Source organism: Pseudorca crassidens, chromosome 7, assembly GCF_039906515.1.
Source record: "Pseudorca crassidens isolate mPseCra1 chromosome 7, mPseCra1.hap1, whole genome shotgun sequence".
Classification (NCBI taxonomy): Eukaryota; Metazoa; Chordata; class Mammalia; order Artiodactyla; family Delphinidae; genus Pseudorca; species Pseudorca crassidens.
Window position 1 is genome coordinate 93,620,776 of NC_090302.1, and position 23,431 is coordinate 93,644,206.

Below are 23,431 nucleotides of genomic sequence, written 5' to 3' on the forward strand. Positions count from 1 at the left end.
TCCATTTCCGCCTCCCCCGTTCTCTTTCTTTCTCCCTCGCTAGAAGCTTCCAGGGTCGGTTGCTGTGTTCACTTACTCAGGACCTTCACTTTCCGTGTCCAATAGATTTGGTAGTCCCCTCCCTCGGAATTCTTCTTTCGGAAGCTCTTCGCATAGATTATCTCATTTATCCACACAAAAGGAGTGAATCCCTGAGGTGTGCCACGGAAAATCCACGAGCTCTTGTGCCCAGGGCGGGTCCGGGGATACGGAGCGTGTGTGCCCCCGGGGAACAGCCTCTGCGCTGGAGGCCCAGAGCACGAGGGAGGTGGAAGGCACAGGTCCAAACCAAAATGTTGCCAGATGTTACCCCTCAAGTTGGGGGTCAGTCAGTTCCAACCCAAAATGATCATGATCGCGACAATTATGCTAATGATGATGATGATAACAGTAATCTGCCAAACCCTCGCCCTCAGTGCGCCCTGCCCAAGTCCAACCCCGGACCCGGTATGGACCTGCCGGCTGGGTCCTGAGCCCCTGGGTCGGCAGCCGGGAGCTCAGGAGGAGCGCAGGATCTGAAGGCCGTTCTGGGGCAGAGGCGGAGGGGCAAGCCAAGCCCAGGGGGACTGCGAAGGGAGGCGGGAGGCCATGGGAGAATGTCTAGGACCCACCAGAGAGGGCCTCGACTGTGGAGGCAGGCAAGGGAGGCAGGAAGACCGGAGCAGGAGTTCGGGGGCGGGAGTCCGGGAGCAGGACACAGGGGTTTGGGGGCAAGTGCGGGCGCGGAGTGCGGGGGATGCTGAGGCGGGGGGCGGGGAAGGAGGGACGCGGAGATAGGGGCGCGGCGCTGAGGGAAGGGGTATGAAGGTGGTGGGGGACAAAGAAGTGACGGCAGAGGGCTGGGAGATGGGGGAGGGGGCAAAGGGTAGATGGGTGGGCGGGGAGATGCCGGGAGGCCGGGGGATGGAGCAGGGTGCGGGGAGGTGGGGTATGAGGTCAGGGGAGGAGGGGGCGTGGGGGGCGTGAGTAGGGGGCTGGGGCTCGGGGAGGTGGAGGTGGGGCCCGGAATGTGGGCGTGGGGCGGCAGGGCGGGGAGGCGGAGCTCGGGCCCCGCCCCAGCGGGCCGCTGGAAAAGTTTGCGCCCGGCTGGCGGGGACAGAGGCTGAAGAATCTGGTCTGGGAGACACGCGACAGGAACCCGGCGCCAAGCGCGGTGGCAGGACGAACCCGAGCGAGACTCTCCGGCCCGGGAACGTGCCCCCACTCCCGAGCCCCAGGACTATCCCGGCGTCCCAGCCCAGCTCGCATCTGAGCGGAGGAAGGGGTGTCAGGATGCCGGTGGCCCAAGTGCCCTTCCCAGAAGGAGGTGAGACGGCACGGCCGAAGGCCCGGGGCACCGGGGTGGGTGGGGGCAGCCGGGTCCACTTTTCTCACAAATTTCCAGCCAGTCCTCGGCGCGACGGTGACCTGGGTGGGCGAGCACATTACATCAGCATCACCCCCGCCACACAGGTCAGCCATTCTGGTGACTGAAGCCGAGGCGGGGTGGGGGAGGGGATGGTCCCTTTTTAAGTACAATTGGAGCATTTAAATGCCAAGGAAAGAGTAGTGACTCTTCACAGAGATGTTCCGTCAGTCGCTTTCCTGGAACAATTAAAAAGTTGGGCTCCCGCCCAGGATGAGGACCTGGGACTCTGGAAGCGTGTGTACATGTGCTTGTTCTCTTGGGGAAATTATTCTATTTAATTTTATTCGCCACGAAATTCCAGTTTTCCTTCTATGTCTCAAACAAGGCAGTCAGGGCTGTCAGAATCAGGGGGCTGGAAGAAAAAGTTCCTATCGTGCAATAATGAGGTTCCCAGGGAAGATCAGTATGTTACATTCCTAACAGATAAAGCTGGGGAAGGTCCTTCTTTGACCTGGTGCAGGAAAGTGCTAACTTTGCCACTTTTAACCCTCCAGTCTCCAAATGGTTCTCTCTCCCTCTCTCTTGATCCCTCTCCTTCTTACGTTCTCTCTCTTCCTGACATTAGACACTCCCAAGGACATATTACTTTGTGGTGTTTTTGTATTTAGAGGCAAGAGAGGGACTTCTTGTTGGATTTTTAAAGTGAACATGCTTTACTTTGAAAATGAAGAAAGGTAGCAGCATGAACTGAGTCTGGCTCTTCTGGAGCTCTGGGTACTTCCACAATTAGGCATCTTTTTCAAGTCTGGAGTTAGAAGTTGCAGACCTTGTATATAATCACATGTTCCTAATATATCTTTTCAACATTTATTTCTTCATTGATGAAAATCTTGCTGGCATGGTTAACAAAAACGTAATTCCTAGGAAATACGAGGGCAGGATTATGGTCTGTGGGTATATGAGTAACAAGGGATGGCCAAGCCTGTTGCTGGTGTACGTGGTGGTTCTGGTGTGTATATGTGTGTGGAGTGTGGTATGGTGTGGTGTGTGTGTGTGTAGTACTTAAGGAGTTGTGGAATTATCCACATCTGTACAAGTTCTCAATTGATGCAGAGCTCAGTGCCAGTATGAATAATTTTGTTGCGGGAGGAGAACCATACACTGGATGTTCTCAGTCAGCAAACATTCACTTAGGGCCTGCTAGTCCAGGCGCTCTTGTTGCCTGACACCAGAGATCTGAAACACAAAGTCAGCCCTTAAGATATAGACAAAATGCTTCCTCGACCAGTTTTCATCTCTGAAAATGCTGCTTTCCTCTTTACATTTGTGCATTTCATTAAAGGCATGAGTCTTCTAATTTTCTACCATATGTGGATACTGAAACTCCCATTTCCTGTACAAGGAGCCTTACCTATTGGCCTAATGAATTTATTTCTCAAAATTTACTAACTGATTTTTCTTTGTTTGGAAATAATGACACTAATTTGATTCCACGGTATCTCTTCCACCTCCTAAAAATGTTTCAGGACCTACAGTGTATACATATATTTTTGTTGCAAAGACATGGGGATTTGAGCATACCATAATCTTGAAACATTTGGGGTTGCCCAATTGGAGAAACCCTTTTTTTCTGCCAGGACTTGGGACTATGACTCTGGTGCTGCCACAGCTGGCAAGGCAGCCTCAGGCAATCTGTTACGTTGGCCAGTTAGCCAGGACTGCTGTGCCGTGGGCTACACGAGCCTTTCTGTTTCCTCGCATTTGGCTTCGTGATTCCTTTCTTAGCAGTTTCGGAGCCATTTCATATTATTCCTTTGCCGTACATTTTCTGTAAAATTAATTACTTGCCTTAAGAGATATTCCATGAACTTTTGGAGATAATATGATATACTGAGTGGAATCCTGTCTAGTTTTAGTTAATAATACTTTTAAGTGTTGTTACAGTTACTAAGCATGAAGTTGCCTTTTCTTCTCTTTTGTTTTCATTCAATTTTTGAGGAATTACAGCTGCATCTATAAGAGGCCAGGCAATAGGCCAGTCAGGTAAATCAGTGACAAGGTTGTTCCAAGGAGAGTGTGGTACGGATTGGGTGGCTCTAACGTCCCATCAGCACCGTGAGCTGGAGTGAGAGACCTGAGTCAGTTGACTAGGCTCTTTGGCCTTGAAGATGCCGCTCCATTTCCTCGGGGTCAGAGTTTTCCATATATTTCAGTCAAGCCCTCACATTAGCATTCCAGCATTTTGCTATCAGTTCCAAGCATGGTGGTGACACTCTTGTCACTATCTAGGTGAGGAACACATGGAAAGGTGACAGCTTCCGGAAGAGCTTATCCCTAACGTGGTGCGCTGGAATCCAATGACACAGGCATCCGGCCCAGCGCAGCCTCTTCCAAGCTGTGCTACAAAGGACACTGAGCCCGCACACCCAACCCTCCGGACTCAGTTTCCTCCTATGTACATTTGGAAGGCAGATGCTGTAGTGGGGATCAGACATGGTACCTGCAATGTGCAACATGGGGTACATGTGCAGTATCACCGAGTAAGAGCACTGCTGTGGGAAAGGATGACAGGGACCCCCCAGTTAGGACTTCCTGGGCAGAACACCTCTTATTTGCATATGCCTGGAGGAGCTCATTTCCACACACTTTCATTCGTCCTGTGGCAGTCTTGGTAGGAATTCAGTCCCGTGCCCTTCCTTAGAACAAGCACAGAAGAGAAAGTTTGACAAGGCTGGTTGAAAACCAATGAAGGTAAAGACCTTTTGCATCTAAAGCAGTTGCCCTCCGATCGACGAGCCAGGATGCCCAGGAGTGTGTGCACGGAGGCAGATGCTCGAGCTGCACCAGGTCCTGGGTACAACCTGCATTCCTGGGGCTCCCTGGACTGCCCCCAGATCTGTGTTATCATCCAAGCTTTGTTTACCGGGAGAAAGAGCTGTGGAGAAGCCACTGAAAAGCAGGAATCCTGATCAGGGACCAACTTACTTCCACACTCCAGAGAAGAAAGGGGAAGGTGTGGAATCCTGACGTGGTTCATCTGTAACAGCCGTTTTCTCACTGGGAGCTCCACTAATGGTCACAGAGCAACTCGCAGGCGTGCAAGACTGAGTGTGTGAAGCCTCTTGCTATGAACTATCTCTGAAAGCAGAGTGAGGTCACCTAAGAAGCTCGGAGTGAGGGGAAATACTCATTAGCAAAGGAATTTTTCTGGGGCCATGAAATGGCCAACTCATTATTTCCTTCCTAAATTCTTCTAAACAAAAAAAAAACAAAAAAAAAACCTTGCTTTCCAAGAAATTTGGCTTGTTGGCAAATGCTTCATGTTTTAATTCAGTTTGGGGGATGAACTGGGAGAACGTGCCTTTAAAAATACAGTACCCTGCATCCGCCAGGAGAAATAAATTTCTCACTATCTTATTGTGTGTGTGCGTGCGCTTTTTTGTTTGTTCCTTTGGGGGTTTTTTTGGCCATTACAGAGAGAAAGAGACAGACCCCAGATTGTGGAAATATTTCCCTTTGTTTTTTTCCTTTTCCTTCTTTTTACAGTTTGTTTATTTTTCAAATTGACGTGTAGAGAAAGTGAATCACTAGCACAGAAAGCACATCTGGAATCCATCGGCCCCTGCCGGGCTCACTCCTCCCCGCAGATGCTCCAACTTGGAATGGAGGGAAGAGGTGTGGGGTGACACACCTCTGAACCACCTTACAGAAAGTGTCGTATTCCTTCTCTGCAAAAAGAAAAAGGCTTGGTGTTGAAATGCCTTGAGGTAGACTTGAAGACCCCAACTGAATGAGGTTGAAGTGAAAACTCTTAGGTGTAACAGGTCTCTGTTGAGTAGATGTAAGGGAAGCTCAGGTGTGGGCAGTGTACTTCAGGGGACGGGTCTGTGGGGGTCTGGGCCACATGAGCACAGTTTGAGAGTGAGAACTCTGCCTGTGGACATAAGCAAGGCACAGCTGTGTCGCAATCTGGGTTTGCTGGAAGACCACTGTCCATAAGCAGGAGCATCTCTGTCCTGAGTATCTTCTATAACATGCCTGGCTTTCGGAATGTGTACACGACTAGCCAGCACCCAGCCACACTTCTCAGCATCAGGCTGTATTTTTAAGTATTCTGGTGGAAATTAAGCAGTGATCAACCTTTTACAATGGAAAGGCAGATGCTGGTCACTAACAGCCCCAGACACCTATCTTTTAAAATAAAACAAAACGTGAGCATTTGTAGTGTGTAACGCTCACCCTCTATGTGGACTTCTCCAGCTCCCCACAAATACCACTTGCAGGACCAGGGGCTAAGACCCATAAGCCTCTGCAGGGACCCTCCCATCAAAGCCCAACCTAGACATCAATGCTAGGAAATCCACGGTACTCCTTGGAAACACAGGCACGTGCTCGCCACAACGACATCCTCAACCCATCCTAGCACCACTGCTAAGGACAACAACACTTGGAAACCACTCCATGTCCACAACCAGGAATGAATGGAGGCTGTTGCATCCATCCACATGGTGGAAGCAATGGGAAGGAATTACTGGCATCTCCACGCATGGCTCACAGGAGCATCACATTGAGAGGACGATGCCAGGCACACTGTATATCATATGGCTCCATTTATATGAAGGTCAGACACAGGCTAAATTACCCTAGGGGACGAGACGTCCAGAGAATATTACTATCTGGGAGTGGTCAGTGACTAGAAGAGACCATGAGGGATAGGATAGGTTGGTCTCCCAGGAGCCCTGGTGCCCGCAGTGCCCAGCACCCCTGCAGTGACCAGCAGCAGCAGGATGGATGAGCCAGGGAGGGCCGATGCCCCACCTCGCCATGAGCAGGACCTGGGAGGGGCAGAGCGTTCTTCCGGCAAACTCGGAGTCTGTGCTGCACCCCTCGGGATGGAGGCCCGAACTCGTCCGTGAGATGGTCGGACTATGCACAGTGGTGTTCAGATGCATCCAAAATCAATCTGATCTTTCGCCCAGCACTTAACTCTCAGATGGGGTCTACTTTCTAATGTTGATAATCCAAAGAAAATAAGCTTTTAGATTCCAAAGAGAGATGGATATCTTCCAGTTACGCAAAATGCGGAGATTCACATTTAACAAAAGACGTTCTGAAAAAATGTGCTCCTTGAGTGATAAGTATTTAATTAAGGGAAATTATAAATCAAGAATTAACGGGAAAATATGTTCACCTTCAAGATTCATGGTTTGGATGGGTTTCTGGCATATCTTAGACAATTTTTGTTTTGGTTATTTTCTTTCTGGTTATCAGTTTTTATTGTTCCCTTCTGTTTCCTCTACTTAATTTTATCAAAACTCTACATATTCAGGGGATAAAAAAGCTGATGTGAGTCTGCAAAGCCTGTGGTGTATTTCCTCTGCCCTTTATTTCCAAGAGAAGTCCAGATCCATCAGTTTTAAAGGGACTCACTTCCCTGCTATCCATACTATATAACCTAGTCGGAGGGGTGGAGACTGTCCAAGAGGTATTCAAATGCCGTGGAGTAATGGGGGAAACTAAGGCACAGGAGACAAACTTTGGACACACCCTGGTTTCAAAAGCCTTTCAGTTGCAGATGCCTAGAGCCCTTTCACCCCAGTGTGAGTGGGAATTCCTGTACAATTCATGTTCCTGTCCTTTTAGTCCTGTTAGTATGTTTTTTATCATTCAGACTGCTCTGGTGCTGAGTCAGTTACCATTATAAATCCCCTTGTTATGCTTGCCAATATCAGGTCCTGGGAGAGAAACCCCTGATGGGAAAGCAGATGTCTCAGAGGCATCTGAGGCAAACCCGACATGATGATGTCATGGACAGAGGGGCGGCCACTTCGATGTGGCAGCAGGGGTCTGGCATGGGGGATGTTGCGTATGTAGGGCCCTCGGGCCAGCCATGTGACCCCATTGCCGTCGGGGAAATAGCCGCTCTCAGGATGCTGCTGCTTTGTGGCTCTTGGTGGAGCGGCACATGTGTTCCTCTTCCCTACCTTTGTGCCACGCCTTTTCCATGAATGAGGTCACCCGTGGTGCAGTGGCAGTGCATCTGTGTGGGGATGAGGAATACTCTCTCCGGGGTTGTGCTCTGGGGTGGCAAGTGGTGGGAAGATAACCAGGCGACTAAGTTCTCCTGTGCCTGGTTTCCTACGACAGATCTTCACGGTGTCAGCATGGGGATTAAATAAGGGGCTCCAGGGAAAGTGCTCTGAGAGTGTCAGCTGCTGCACCTACTTCTACTCTTAAAAAGACAGCTTGCAATTTGTTTTAAAAAGTGGTGTGCGGGCTTCCCTGGTGGTGCAGTGGTTGAGAATCTGCCTGCCGATGCAGGGGATACAGGTTCGTGCCCCAGTCCGGGAGGATCCCACGTGCCGCGGAGCGGCTGGGCCTGTGAGCCATGGCCAATAAGCCTGCGTGTCCGGAGCCTGTGCTCCACAACGGGAGAGGCCACAACAGTGAGAGGCCCGCGTACCACAAAAAGAAAAAAAAAAGGTAAAGAAAAATCTTCACACAGTTGGTTGTTGTAAATTAACCTCGTTTGATCTTAATTATATATTTAAATACTCAAATAATTTTAATTTAGAATAAGTGAGCTTAGTGAAATCCATTTCTGCTTTGGTAGCTGGGTCTGCTTCACTGAGGACATCACAGGAGGCTGATGGATAAAGCCACAGGTGGGTTGGGGTACATCCAAAGTCCAGTGGGGAAGGACCATCGGAAGTCTGGCTCTTGGGTTTTCCGCCCCACCCTCTCACTAGTGCTCCCAGGTTGGTTTCTTTCAGTTCACACACACCGATTTAGTTTTGGCAGTTTAGACAGTTAGAGCTAAACTCTGAATTTTAAGCCGAACTCGAAAATTCAGTTAGTTGTCCTCTCTTTTCTTCCTTTAGTCTCAAAAGCTGTTGATTCCACTTTTACAGGTTTGTATTTCTTCCTCCCCTGGCTCTATGCTCAGCTGCTTGCTAGGGGGTGGCCATGTGGGCCGTGCGTGGCCTGTGCTCTTCTTCCTTTGGTGGCCAGGTGGTCGGTTTCCGAGCTCTCTGCTGGGCAGACCTGGGGGCCGTCTAGACTCAATTTCTGGCCCTGGCCCTGCTACCCGGGGATCCCATCCAGGAAGTGTGAGTACTTCCCACAATGTTGCGCCAAAACCCACCAAAGACGTTTCAGAAATCGGACGGGCATTATTCCAGATTCTATTCTATTTTTTGGACCTGGCATAATACTGTTTCTCTCTCAGTAACTGGGAATAAGGGTTTACCACCTCCTGTGCAGTAGATGAGTATGAACTGGTTAGCGTTCCTAAGTGCCTTGAGGCCCGTGCACCGCGATGAAGAGTGGCCACAGCTTGCCACAACTAGAGAAAGCCCTCGCACAGAAACGAAGACCCAACATGGCAAAAATAAATTAATTAATTAATAAACTCCTACCCCCAACATCTTAAAAAAAAAGAAGAGATTTCCAGATGGAAGTATTACTTGGGTGTGTGTGTGATGGTGACGTGACTGAATGATGGCGGAGCTCATGCACTGAATTTCCCTCCTGAGCAACTGCAGACACAGAACTGCTCCCTCTGTCTCCATGGTCACTTAGGATCTTGACCTGTGTTAAAGGCCCCCTCTGGGCCCATGCAGATCAACCGTCCAAATGCTTCAACATTTTTAGTGCCTTTACCCAACTTTATTGTTGCCGTTGATCTTAGGTGCTGTTACTTTATCACTGGGCGCCCCCTCCTTTTATCTTTTTTCAGGAGCCCATTCTCAACACCCTAGCCGGTGTCTGGCTTGGATCACTATTGCAGCCTGAGCTGCAGGCTTTCTTTGCCCGGGAAATGGACGTTCCCAGGGCGCCCTCTGGTGGATTCTGGAGCTAACCGATCGTGAGTTCCAAGTGATGGCGACGGTTCTCACGCTGCACCCCAGACCCTACACCTCCAACGAGACCCTGCACAAACATTACAGCTATGTAGGCAAGCTGAAGGACAGGCTGAAGGACGCCCCCGAGGGCAGCACGCTCACCACCATTGTTTTCTTGATCATCTGCAGCTTCATTGTCTTGGAGAACCTGATGGTTTTGATCGCCATCTGGAAAAACAATAAATTTCACAACCGCATGTACTTTTTCATTGGCAACCTGGCTCTCTGCGACCTGCTGGCCGGCATAGCCTACAAGGTCAACATTCTGATGTCAGGCAAGAGGACCCTGAGCCTGTCTCTGACGGTCTGGTTCCTACGGGAAGGCAGCATGTTCGTGGCCCTCGGGGCGTCCACCTGTAGCCTACTGGCCATTGCTATCGAGCGGCACTTGACCATGATCAAAATGAGACCTTACGATGCCAACAAGAAGCACCGCGTCTTTCTCCTGATCGGGATGTGCTGGCTGATCGCGTTCTCGCTGGGCGCCTTACCCATCCTGGGCTGGAACTGCCTGCACAACCTCCCTGACTGCTCCACCATCCTGCCCCTCTACTCCAAGAAGTACATCGCGTTCTGCGTCAGCATCTTCACGGCCATCCTGGTGACCATCGTGATCCTGTACACACGCATCTACTTCCTGGTGAAGTCCAGCAGCCGCAGGGTGGCCAGCCCTCACAACTCAGAGCGGTCCATGGCCCTGCTGCGGACCGTGGTGATCGTGGTGAGCGTCTTCATTGCCTGCTGGTCCCCACTCTTCATCCTCTTCCTCGTGGATGTGGCCTGCAAGGTGAAGGAGTGTGCCATCCTGTTCAAGGCCCAGTGGTTCATTGTGCTGGCCGTGCTCAACTCCGCCATGAACCCGGTCATCTACACGCTGGCCAGCAAGGAGATGCGGCGGGCCTTCTTCCGGCTGGTCTGCACCTGCCTGGTCAGGGGCCAGGGTGCCCTCTCCTCACCCATCCAGCCTGCTCTCGACCCAAGCAGAAGCAAATCCAGCGGCAGCAACAACAGCAGCCCCTCCCCAAAGAGCAAGGAAGACCTCCCCCAAACAGCTGCCTCGCCCTGCATAACAGACAGAAACAAAACCCTGCAGAATGGGATCCTCTGCAAGTGAGGACGCCGGGCTCCAGGAACGTGGGGTCCTTGCATCTCCATGGAACGAGCAGCAGCTAACCCTGCAGCCACATTCTTATTGATTGCACGCCTCACCCACAGCGGCTGTTCCAGAGCTAGGACTCAGGAAACCTATTCTGCCAACAGCCTGCCTGTTGTGGACGTCTCTTAAGGAGGGAACCCAAGGAATTGCCAACCCATTTCAGTGTAGACAGCATGCCTTTTCCGTTTAGGCTCCAGGCTCTTCCAAATGTACCAAGCTGCCGATGTCATCAGTGCCTTACCTTGAATCCCACCGACCACTGTCTGCTGTGCCTAGAGAGGGAAGGTCGTGGACCACAGTGTACAGTGTGTCTCCCAGAACATCAGGATGATGTTTGGTAACTTTACACTACACTCTGCACAGGATAGATGCTGTATATTCGTCATTTCTGTGTTACAGAGCACTTGCGTTTCATACGTCTGCCATTGGTACATGCATAAGTCGCAGTACGTGATACTGTTACGTAACAGGAAGTACAGGTATGTTCTGACTGAAGCACCAGGTATGAGGATATGGCTGGGTACTAGGTGGACGCACTGGTCCCAGTCTCCTCAGACTGACATGAAGTCTCAAGTTAAGCAGGTTTTGAAAGCCCAAATCCCCCCAAAGGGCTTGTCCAAGGCTGGTCTCAGATGTGTGGGTCTGACTCCAAACTGTCCTGAGACATACACTTGACAGCGTCTGGAGTATCCTGGTGAGAATGAGCAAGTTCTGTGGGCGTACATCCCCCAAGGGGACCCCTGCTTCTCTTCTGTCATTTGTCCCTGCAGTCTTAAGCACATCTAAAAGCCAAGTTAGCCAAATTACGTGATTGTTTGGCATTTCTCCAAATCACAGAAAAGCCAGCCAACGTATTCCAGGAGCCTGTGCCCCAGACCAACCAAGAAAAGAACCCACGAGGGAGAAGCAGAGGACAGACCCCTGGCTCATTTCATCTTTCCAATGTAATGGGGAGTTTCCATTGAATTAGGAGAGGTTTGCAAGGCAGCACTGTGATCCTATGTTGAGTTTGAATCTGTATCAGAAAGCACCAAGTCAACAACTCCCTGCGTTGTCACAGCTGAGCAGCTGGGGTCATCAGCAGCCTCATGGATTCCTGAAAGCTGACCCTGACCATGACTATTAGAGCAGTTTACTTGTGATCTGGCAGCTTGTGCTTTCTTCAAAGAAATATAGCCATACTGTACTCTTCCTTTTCAACACATGTTGACCCTGTATCACTGTTTACCTTAAGAAGCAATTACTTAGAAGGTATTTTTGTACACAGTCATCCCCAGTGATTCTTCATGCAGTACAAATGGGTGAAGAATACACAAATTTGTAGAGCTGTCATAAGCATATAGTTGATGTATTGAGTTCTTTGTTTAAAAAAAAAAAAGCAACCTTTAAAAGGATTTTTTCTTGGGTAAGCCTTACATCAGAACCCCCTGAAGTTTTTAGGTTCAGTGGGAATTTTGCCTGGATAAAGACTAAAAGAGTAGTCTTAATACATGAATAACTTTTCAAAGAGAAAGGGACTCCTCTTTGTTATATGATGCCAGTTCCTCTTTATTAAGGAAGATTTCTGTGGGTCCTGGGTGATCATGTACCGACCAATGTCTTTCTTAATTTTTGTTACTGATGAGATAAATCCTATTTGTAAGGAGATGCTCATCGGTGGCTTTTTTTTTTTTTTTTTGCGGTATGCGGGCCTCTCACTGTTGTGGCCTCTCCCGTTGCTGAGCACAGGCTCCGGACGCGCAGGCTCAGCGGCCACGGCTCACGGGCCCAGCCGCTCTGCGGCATGTGGGATCTTCCCGGACCGGGGCACGAACCCGTGTCCCCTGCATCGGCAGGTGGACTCTCAACCACTGCGCCACCAGGGAAGCCCAGAGGTGGCATTTTTGTTGTCCTCATTACGTCACTGAAAAGGAGCTGATTCTCTTGTCAATAGCATGAGAAAATCCAGGGCATTTCTGGAAAAGTTAAGCATTAAGATACTGGGATCAGAAAACAACAACAACAAAATTGCCTCAGAGAGCCCAAATATTGAGTATTGCATTTTACCTTAGGTAGGGAAATGACTTAAGAAATTTATATGTTAGTTCTGAGTTGCTTGGGGTCCCCAGATGTCTGGCACTAATATTAATAACACTATAACCTCAACTTTTTTTGAGGTAGTGCAAAACTTTCAATCAATCTGAATGAAAAATACTCCAAAAAAGTAATTGTGTTTATTTGATATATGCAAAAAGTAATCAAATTTAGTACCGATGTGTACATTCCTAACTAGCTAGCTGGAGATCATTTAGAAGTTGAGTATGTCAAAGCCACAGAGAACCTGTGCATTAGATCTCGTTCAGTTAGTAACCTTTACTGTGTCCCATGTATGTTTGTTAAAAAAATAAATAAAACTGAAAGCCTTTGTATAAACTCATTCTTGGGAGTCCGTGTGAGGGGCTGTGTACACTGGGGCTGCCCCTGGTGATGTGCAAAGTGGCAGTATGACCTCTCACTTGGTGCCAGTGTTTCTCTAGGAGTTAAAACACTCTGAGAATTCCAATAACATTTCCCCTAGGCTTCCCACTAGCAGAGCTGGTGTTTTAGGAAACTTCAGTGTATTGGGTGCTTTTCCACCAATTTTGGTAGGTCAATAGGGAAGGTCAATGGACTACCCTTTTGATAGGGGGACAATTGTAAGGGTCATGGCAGCCAAAGTACAGCTGAAAGAGATGGGATGATGGGTTCTGTTCCATTTGGTGTAATTGAAGCAACAGGAGAGACTAGATCAGAACTAACCCTTTCTCTAGCTTTCTCCAGCACAAATGGTAAGTTTTCACTTCTCCACCCTACATTCTACATAGAAGGAGACCAGTGTTTGGCGTCACTAGTTGGTAGTGACATTCTGCCACCTTTGCTAACTGCCCAAGGCCGAGTGGACAGAAGGTAACATAAATCTCAACAGGAATGCCTTTGCCAGGCCTCCATTTTCATCCCACACCTTTGGTGTTCCTGACGGGGTTCTGCTGTGATTGTGTTTTAAGAGGTCTCCTGGGGAATAATTGAGAATATCTGCTTTCTATGGAAAGGTTTCAAACTCAACTCCTCTCCTTCATGAGGCAATACAAGATCCACCAAACAAATGAGAGACTTTTCACGATATTCTTTATTGCCCTCAGACCCACATTGACAGTTAACATCAGACTATTTAGAGAACAGTTGTTTCCACCCTTGACCCATGTTGCTTCTGCACTGGTAAAGAGCCTTTCACAGAAATGTAACAAGGTGTACTTTATAGGAAACTTCTAGTTAAATTACCAAGTCCATGCTTTTAAATGTATCTACGAGTGCAAAACTTCCACACCCAAATGTTTTTAGTATCTAAGTCAAATATCAAAGGGTTTGCTACATAATCAGAAATGCACACACCACTATTCTGAAAATGAAGGCACATTTTCCAATAACCAGTGATAAGAAGTGCAGCATTGCCTAAGTGGGTGTGACAGCCTTTGCCCCTGGGCCACAGTGATGGCGTCCAGGGACGACATGTGGCATCTCCAGTTGGCTGCCCTAGAAGCTCAGGGATGTGCCCAGTGTGGCAGCAGGGCTCACAACTGGAAGCCACATCATTTACTGAAGGAGTGAAGTGGATTCACTGAATGTGAGGAGGGAAGGAACTTAAGCCAATTCTCTTTACCCGTTGTGTTAACAAATATCCCAAATGTTGGCCAAATAATTTAGGTTTTATTATTTTTCATAGAACAGAGGTTAGAAAACTTGAAATTGGTTTTGTATTTCCACTCCTCAGAGATGTCCAAATACCGATTCTGTTCCAATATCAACGTAGAAAGTGGTAAATTGGCAATAAACCATAGACCTTCACAGTAATTCCTTTTTGTTTCACAAAAGTTAACAGAAAACAAAACACAAAATTTTCAAATATTTATCAATATGTATAATTTGCCATCCAAATGCTTTTTAAAAATTAATAAATATCTCATTATTACACATTAGATGTACACGGAGTTCTCTCCTAATCCTTGGATTTAAACATCAAATTTTAATTCTTATTTAGTTCTGGATACAAAGAAACATTCATGTACTTAACTTTACAATATTTATTCTGGAACAAGTTATATTCAAAAGTCAAATGAACAGAGACCATTCCACTTGCAACCAACATACAGCTGTTACAAAAAAGTTAATTCAGTGTTCAAAAATGGATTTGCCCATTGATTTCGGCTTTAGTTGTCACTTGATTTGTGGTTAGAAACTTTGGTTGTGGTAAAAATGTCCCAGACAAGTGTGAATTCATGACCTCAAACACCAGGGCCACAGTGTGTGTCCCACTTGCATATATTCCTGCCTACAGCATTTCAAGGTGAAACAACAAAAGAGAAACTTTACATTGCATGAGATGCAGGAAGGAGGCGAGAACAGGCAGAAGCAACCTCACCTCCGCCTCCAGCATCCCTCCTAACACCGACCATTTTTCATGCATGAGGGGGTCCCGGCCTCCTCCTGGGCCATCCACGCCTTGTCTGCCTGTTCTTACCCTCCCCATCCCGTCTGCAGCCTAGTTTGCAAAGCCTTCAGACTCCCCAGACCCACCCAGGAGTTCCACCCTCCAGGGTCCTAGTTGAAGTTGGCCACACCAGCCATCAGGCCTGTCACGCTCCCACACTCTTTGTGCGTTTATTTCCTACTGGACTATATCCTCAGGCAGACGGAACCTTTGCACACTCACAGGAGCCCAGAACAATGCCTACTTCACGTGAACTAACGTAAGATGAGGCCAAGAGAAAGCTGGTTAGAGAAGCCAACAAGCAGTGCGGCTATACCGAGGAAGACCACACTCGGCCCCCAAACACGCCTGCCCGGGCAGCCTCACCAACACCCACCCCTGCTTGTTTTTTTTACATGCTACTGGGTGAACAGGGGATGTAGGTCTGGACGTGCTGCCCCCTCCCTTCTTTTTTCTTTTTCTTCCTCTGTCCTCCCATCCTTTCCTTTCCTGTCTTCCCCCATTGACTTCTCTTCCCTTGTGTCACTTTCCACAGTGGACCCCCCGTGACCCTCTTGTCCTATTCCTGCAGCATCCAGGACCCTCCTCCCTGTGTCTGTAAATTCTAGGATATATCGGTCCCCAAACTCTCCACATTTGTGTAACTTTCTAGTTGCCCTTGTTAGTTAAAATACCAAAACCCAGGGAGGAGCCCCGGAGTGCTAATTGCCCAGTCAACCTGCGTGTGCACACGTACAGACAGAGATGCACGTCCGTTGTAATCAATGTAGGTATATGCATGTGTATATATGTATATACAGACAGACAGAGATGCACATCTGTCATAATCAGTAGATATATGTATGTGTGTGTGTATATATGTATCTATACATATGCAATTGATATTCACAAGTCCTGGTATAAAGTTGCAATTTTTCTGGCTGCTATAAAATATGCCAGTTTTAAAACTGTTTATTTGTTGCTTGCAAACTTATAAATATGTATAAACTCCATTATAAATAAATTGTGGCTGGCAGATGGCATTTTATCTGCCAGCAATGATTGCATGGAGTTATAAATGCTTATTAATCCTCCACTTTTAAACTCACAGCATGGACGCTGGGATCTATAACATGAAGTGGCATGAAAACATAATCATACATTAGAGGGGAAAAACCATCAATGAGACAGGTAAGGGCTAGCAATTCGCACCTGAGGATGGTTCTCAAAGTCAAGACTGCCTACCAGCTTCACCCACAATTTATTAGAAAGGCAAATTCTCTGGCCCCATCCAGAACTACTGAGTCAGGAACTCCGGGGAGGACCCCCGATGGCTCTGATGCCTGCCTTTCACCCCAAGTCTGCTTACGAAGGCCTGTCTCTCTGCCAAAGGATTCCCTGGCTTGGTGTGCATAGGACTGGCCAGGACACTGGGGCTAGAAACAGCCTTCCACCAGTGCTGGGCTGTTTGGGTAAATATCTAGCTCTCTCCCCACGCTGGTGGATTAGCTCTGAGGTATGTCCAGCCCTGCTGCCCTCAGTCCCCAATGCAATTCGTTAGCCACATCCTGGTGACTTGCCTGACCATGCCTTCCTCATCAGCTTCCTTCCTTTCCCCACCCCTAAGTCTACATGGGCTCTGAGCTTCTCTCAAGGTCTGCTTCTGAGGGACGCCAAACTAAACAAAGGAATAGAAACACTTCCTTGTCCGTGTGAATAACTCACGCCTTTATGCATTTTGAAAAAAAGATGGAACATAAATGTAAACTCAAGGAGGGAAGCACTACTGGCCATTTTCCATCAGGGGCTGAGCTTTATGTACAAGCCCTAAAGGACTCTAATAAGTCCTGCACTCTGTCCTAGATTCAGTCACTGACTGTCGCCACCCTCCAGCAAGTCAATTGGCTCTGGTTTCCTCACTGAAAAATGGGTCCCTCCAGCTGTATTATCCCAGAACACTCCCTTACTTGCTGTCCCCTGAGGAGCAGGGACAGTTCCAGGTTAACAAGGTGTGCCAGTCGTTTTTCCACTTCTCTTTCTCAGGACCAACTTAAAGTTTTACTACAGAACCCTAGAGTATCATTCTGAAACCCAAGGCCAAGATCTGTCTGTGTCCTACAGTTACCTATTTACAATCTTTCCACAATCTCCTTCCCACTTCCCACCGGGCTGTCACCGTTCACAGAAAGGCATTTATGGATGGCATCCTTACATACTTGGCCAGCGAGAGAGCACAGATGTACACTTTTGAGAGTGAAGCATCTCAGGAAACAACTGTCCTCCATGCTTACACATAGTCACTGGCCCCCACAGCCTCTCAGGACAGGGACTGCACAGCCCGGTGGTGCAGGTGGAGAGCCAGGGCTCAGAGAAACTGAGCAACCAGCTCGAGGCCACATGGCTCTGTGCATACGGGAGCCAAGGTAGGCTGCCCGGGGAGCCTGGGATCCAAGGAAACGTGTGACTGGACTTCAAGAAGTGACTGATTCAGGGAAATAAGGACGAGGACATTTGTTTTCAAGGGTTACTTATATAAAGGAGTCACCCAGGCATCTGATGCTACCTGAAAGGAGAGCTCCATTTCAGGAAGCGGGCATCTTCAGGACAGCAGGCTGGACACGGAGCCAGGAGAATGAGTCGACACTGTCCCCAAGCACGGGGCCCTTTGAGGGGGCCGCACAAAGTGCTGTTTCATCCACTCCTCTCCCAGGCCTGCCCTGCTTTCAGCCAGGACTTTCCCTTCGCACTCGGCTTCTCACCTTCTGTCCTCATTGGAAATGATCACTGCTACCCTCCTCCATCAGGAGAACCCCAGTTGGGTCTTTGTCCAGCAACCCCAACAGCTGAGATGGCCCAAAACAGAATCATTGCTCAAATGAAACACAGGTAAAGGCCAGGCAGGCTCCCGGTCCTCTGGCCTCTCAAACATAAAAAGTCCGGAAGTGGTGGCTTAAACATAGGATTTAGGTGGGGAGTTATTTGATTTGAACACACCATCTGACTGTCCACCTGCTTCTTTTTTTTTTTTTTTTGGCCGTACCATGTGGCTTGCAAGATCTTAGTTCCCCAACCAGGGATCGAACCCTTGGCCCCGGCAGTGAGAGTACCGAGTCCTAACCACTGGACCACCAGGGAATTCCCCACCTGCCTCTACTATGAGCTGTTCAGAGTATCCCTAGTAGTCAGATGTCAAAGCTGACTGAAACCAGTGACCAGCGGCCCCACAGAAGCCCCGCAGGCTCCCAGCAGATAGGAGTGTCACTGGAAAGCACAGCTAATTCAAACAGGATGGTGTGGGTAGGAAGGGGAAGGGGGGTCTCCAGAGCTACTTAGCAAGATGGGCCATTTTAGGACTGCTGGACCCTGCCTGGCTCTCCCGGCAGACACAGAGGCCTGGGTCAAGTGGCAGGGGGCCCACGAGAGGGGCAGCAGGTCCTGGCACACTCCGAGGGCCCAGGGTGGCCCGGCACGGCGCTCAGTGACCACGCCCTGGGAGTTGGAGGCCCTGGAGCTGCCCCGACTGTGGCTGCAGCGAAGTTTGCCTCTGAATCCCGAGCTCCCTATGGAGCAGAGCTCAGAGAAGCGCTGAGAGAGTAGAACAGCTCTGTTGCCCACCGACCCTGTAGCCTTGAGCAAGGTGGGCACTACCTGAGCCTCAGTTTCCCCATCTGTGAGTGAGGCTCCGTGATACCCAGCATGTGGCGTTAAGGAAGAGAAGAGATGACCCAGGTGAGCTCTTACATGCTTTACATGCTTTACAAATGGGAGAAAACAAAGACTAGAAAATTGCTGCTACACCTCAAATCTGCTCCAATGGCTACAAAGGAGTGCCAGTTATGTCCCACTAGCACTGTTCTGTGGGAAGCGATCTTAAAACCTGAGCTTAAAAATACATATTTTGAATGAATATTGAAACAATATTTGATCCCCCATTACTTTTAATTTTCTAAATTGATTCTCATGCAAAAAGCGTATATTGCTTATCACCATTGAGATAAACACTAACTTCAGAGCAGAGAGCTACTAAACCTGCAGATTACCATTTCTTATACTCCCAAGAGAAAAACAAAACAGATCAAATGTTCAGGGGCCCTCAGTTCTTAACTCTTGTTTCCTACTTTCCTTTGCCCTTAACATGAGCGTTTTGGCCTTATGCAGGGGGGCGTGCAATTCTGTTGAAAGAAGTCATTTGATCCATTTTTATATGTGTGTACACTTGCACACAAAGAAGGATCATGCATCCCCATAGAGGTCAGATTTTTATGTATACGTCTGCAGGGCTGCAGGCCTCAAGGAGACAGAGTGCAGGGCAATTCTCACAGCCACCCCAAAGTCTACATTGTCACAGGGGAAGAGCCCGACCTAGCTGCTGTCTGGCATCCCTGTTCAGACCCCACTGCTTTTGGATAACTTGGAGCAGGGTATCTGTTCTGCACCTGAAAACAGACCATTCTAGGAAGAGGCAGGGCAGTCTAGATTAGTGCCAGACTCCCCATAAAGTTCCAATTCACTGCAGAACATTCTAGAAGATTGAAGCCACTGTCAGCTTTGGTTCATTGGACCTTCAAAGGGTAAAAACTCCACAGAAGGCTAACATGAATCCTTGGACCTGCCCCAAGCCATCCTCAGCCAACAGGTCTACCCCATCCTCCCATCCTGGCCATACAGGGTTCACGCACGTAGCATTAGAACTTTGTGGAATTAGCGCTCATTAGAATTTTTTAAATCTACCGTTAACTCCACATTCTCGAAGCATCAAACTTATTACTCTCCAATGCTAAGTGTATGCAGAGAGTCCTTCCGTTGCACTGATGAAGGGGGTGCTGCCGCAATGGATTTCACTGGGACAAGAGCCAACATTGCAGCACAAGTGAGAAGGTGCCAACGAATGAGTGAATCCTTCCATCTTTTAAAAGACAGCACCTGTTAAATCATATGGTAATCTCAAGCCAAACATTTTTTAAAAGTTAGAAACACTGTCGACTTCCTAACACCAAACGACCCAGTAGGAAATCAGTGTTTGATCCCAAAGGAAGGAGCCGGGACAAAGCGCTGCCCAGGGCATGAGCCCTTTTCATGGAGCAATTGGGAAACAATTGTAGAGACAAACCAGCCAATTTACCACCAATCTCTCCAGAAGTGGGACCTCAAACTGATTCCCAAAGCTCTTGAGCCTGGTCCCGAGCTTCAGGCAAACCTGAATCAGCCACAGCTGATGGAATGTCTCCAGGCAGGAACTCTGAGCACATGTGTTTGCACCCGTCTTCCACAGATCGTACACATGCTTCTTCCTCTACTGAGGAATATAAAGGGGGCGGGGTTTTACTAGCAGGTACTGCAGCAGCCTGTTGGCTAAGAGGATGTACAAACCCCCATCTATCCCTCCACTCATCCTCATTTTGTCCTTATACAGATAAAAACAAAGGAAGCATTTACCTGTCAAGATCTTGATCAGTGAGGCTTATTTTGTGCCCTATTTGGCAGTAAAGTGGATCCCCAAGAACCCCTGGACAACCGGAGTCATGGGAGACGGCATTCCTGTGCTCAGCACTACCTGAAACAGCTGGAGTAACGCCTACTCTTCAGTGCAGCAGCTCTAATCTCTGGTGCTGGAAACCCCATGCACACAGGTGTGATGCAGGCAGCCTGGGAGGCGTCGCCAAGGAGGAGGGACAGCCATGAGGACCAGCACTTCACAGGGCTTTACGTGCAGAGCATAGACAGCATCTTGCCTTATTCTATCACAATCCCAAGTGTTTATTACCGACCCTCCTGCTGCTTCTATTCCCTGTATTGTGCTTAGTAGGTAATACCTTCCCAGTGGACTTTCCCAGTGGAATGGGTCAGCTGAATTAACATTTTGCCCGGACAACTACAGTCAAACTTTGTTTTCATTAAAAACATACAGCACGGAACATCAGTCTTACATCTTTCTTAGTCTTAAAAAATATAAATATAGAGGGATAATTTGTACAGGATGTATAGGTATGTACACCTTTAATATGCACATGAGAATTCGGAACAAGTTTATGAAACTTGCACTTTAGGGAGGCCTTCCTCCTGGGGCTTTTGAACAAAGCTCTGAGCTAGTGGGCAAATGCTTGAGTTCCCATGGCCCAGTACCCATCTACCGGGAAGAAGTGAGCCCTCCTGACTGCAGGTGCAGTGTCGGGACGGGGCAGCTGGCAGGTCACGGGTTCCTCTCCACCGGCTGCTGAAGGCAGAGCTCGCTCCCGGCAGAGACGATGGGCAGGCTGTTCTCCAGGTGGTGGTTGATGAGGTCGTTGATACTGTCAAAGATCCTGTCCTTTGTGCGGATCTGTGAGGGTGCAGAGGGAAGGTTAGCACCACCCACAGGCAAAGGAAGAAGAACGCCCCCCACTGGGAGTCAGAACTGGAGATGCAGCCTCCTTAGCGACCCAGGGTTTCCCTGTGCTTTCAGAGGTGGTGTCTGCTAAGTCCCTGGTCCCTGTCACTGGCCAGTAAATTCAGTCAGTTCATCTGTCCACCCCTCTGGGACTGAGCCATGGCCTCCCCCACCTTTAGCAACCAGGGGCCGTGGTGAGATCCTCTACATCTCAACAGCCTCCTCTCTCTGGCTCCCCTCCTGCCCTCATGGGATTCATCCCAGAAACCTCTGTCCTGCACCACCCAGCGGTGTCTGCAGGCTCCCCTGCCCCTGCCACCTGCAGGCCTTTGCCCGGCAGTACTGGCCCAGACCTCTTCTTCCACCTGGGAACCTAGCTCAGCCTCCAGGTCAGCACCTTCAGACCCCCGTCCTTCCTCACCACCCCTCCCCAGGCCAGCTGTCAGCATCCTGCACACCTGCCAGAAAGGAGCCCACAGTTGTGAGGAGGGGCTCCAAGTTCCCACTGGAGAGTGACCCTTGCTGGGATGGAGGGGCAGTGCTGCACGTTTCTGGTCACTCAGTTCTAAAGCTTAGTAGGGTGCCTGTCCATGAACTTCTCCTGAATAGATGAAGGCCTGAGATGGGGTGAGGGTGCTGGGTGGCGCTTTGCCTCTTCCCTCTGCACAATGGCCCTGTGCTCTGGTCCCTGGGGGTCACCAGTCCCCCCACCCTGAGCCGGTACACTCACAGTATAGACCACACTTGAAGGAGGCAGTATGAGTTCTGGCCAGGAGCAGTGTCCCAGCGTGCTCCGGATGCAGCCCCAGGGCCCTACTTCTTTGAGAGGGAATGGAGATGGGGCAGGGAGTAGGCCCCTGGCTGTACCCACTAGTGCTCCAGTCCCATTGATGACCCTCACAATGGGTCTGGGATGCCTGGGTACCCCAACCCCTCTCTCCAGCCTCATTGCTGGGACCCATCCCTCCCTTGGAACAACCAGGGAACAACCATCCCTCCCTCAAGGATCTGAAGGCACATCTATTCTCCTCACTTACTTGTCCCAATATTCTTTCCCCAAGTTATTTTTTTGTTAATTTTATTGGAGTATAGTTGATTTAAAATGTTGTGTTAGTTTCTGCTGTACAGCAATATGAGTCAGTTATACATAAACATATATCCACTCTTCTTTAGATTCTTTTCCCATATAGGTCATTACAGAGTACTGAGTAGAGTTCCCTGTGCTATACAGTAGGTTCTTATTGGTTATCTATTTTATATATAATAGTGTGCATATGCAAATCCCAATCTCCCAATTTATCCCTCCCCCGCCCCTTTCCCCCTGGTAACCATAAATTTCTTTTCTGCATCTGTGACTCTATTTCTGTTTCGTAAATAAGTTATTTGTAACATCTTTTAGATTCCACATATAAGTGATATCATATGATATTTGCCTTTCTGTGTCTGAATTACTTCACTCAATATGACAATCTCTAGGTCCATCCATCCTTCTCCAAGTTCTTAATCTCACTCTCCTTTCTTAATGTGGCCACCCTTTTTTCTCCCCCTCCATCAACCCACCAATGGGATGTCCATCTCTAGGCCTTCAGTCCCATATCTCATTCTCTCTCTAAATCTATGCTTCAGGTGTGTATATCAGAAGCCCCTGCCCAGGCCATCTGCCCTGGGCTTTAAACTTTTTAAAATTAGGATGCTCTCCTCTCCTGGGTTCCAACTGATGTGAGGCTCCTCCCCACCCACCTCTGTAAGCACTGAAGGGGAAGAAACTTCCCAGGCCATGGGGTCCCCTGACTCTTGGGCATTAAGCCTCAGTAAGGGTGTAATCTGATGGGCACATTCAGAAAAAAATCTTTTTGCAAGACTTTCTGGCATCTTTGCATCAAGGTTGTTTAATCCTCCTGGGGCTCCTTAGAATTCCCCACCCAGAAAGACCCCCTGGGTAACACAACAGGCCCCTTCCTTGGATGCTGAAGGCACCCAGGAGCTCAGCTTGAGCCTAGTATTATCGGGGTGTTGCCTTTACATCATTGACTCCTTATTTCCACTTCTTAATGATTAACACTCATTTATGTTCTGGGGCAATAGAGACAGATGAAGAAGGATTTATGTTGGGAAAGTGTCTGGGACAGTGGTC

At 48.8% G+C, this 23,431-nt stretch overlaps 2 protein-coding genes across 5 annotated transcripts in view; one reads left to right on the plus strand and one right to left on the minus strand.

Moving 5' to 3' along the window:
- Positions 1 to 1,087: 1,087 nt before the first annotated feature.
- Positions 1,088 to 12,863, plus strand: S1PR3 (sphingosine-1-phosphate receptor 3). The gene is made up of 2 exons (XM_067745003.1): positions 1,088 to 1,345; positions 9,126 to 12,863. Exon 2 carries the CDS (start codon positions 9,269 to 9,271, stop codon positions 10,403 to 10,405), a length of 1,137 nt encoding a protein of 378 aa, XP_067601104.1. The 5' UTR covers positions 1,088 to 1,345; positions 9,126 to 9,268; the 3' UTR covers positions 10,406 to 12,863.
- Positions 12,864 to 13,574: 711 nt separating this feature from the next.
- SHC3 (SHC adaptor protein 3) overlaps positions 13,575 to 23,431 on the minus strand; it is a 150,410-nt gene continuing 140,553 nt past the window's right edge. For all 4 annotated transcript variants that reach the window (XM_067744999.1, XM_067745000.1, XM_067745001.1 and 1 more), the window contains one exon: positions 13,575 to 21,249. In XM_067744999.1, coding sequence (XP_067601100.1) covers positions 21,121 to 21,249 — 129 coding nt within the window. In that variant the 3' untranslated portion in view covers positions 13,575 to 21,120. The remainder of the gene's footprint in view (positions 21,250 to 23,431) is intronic.

Coding starts and splice junctions, on each gene's coding strand:
- S1PR3 (XM_067745003.1), top strand. CDS start 9,269: ATGGCGACGGTTCTCACGCTGCACCCCAGACCCTACACCTCCAACGAG.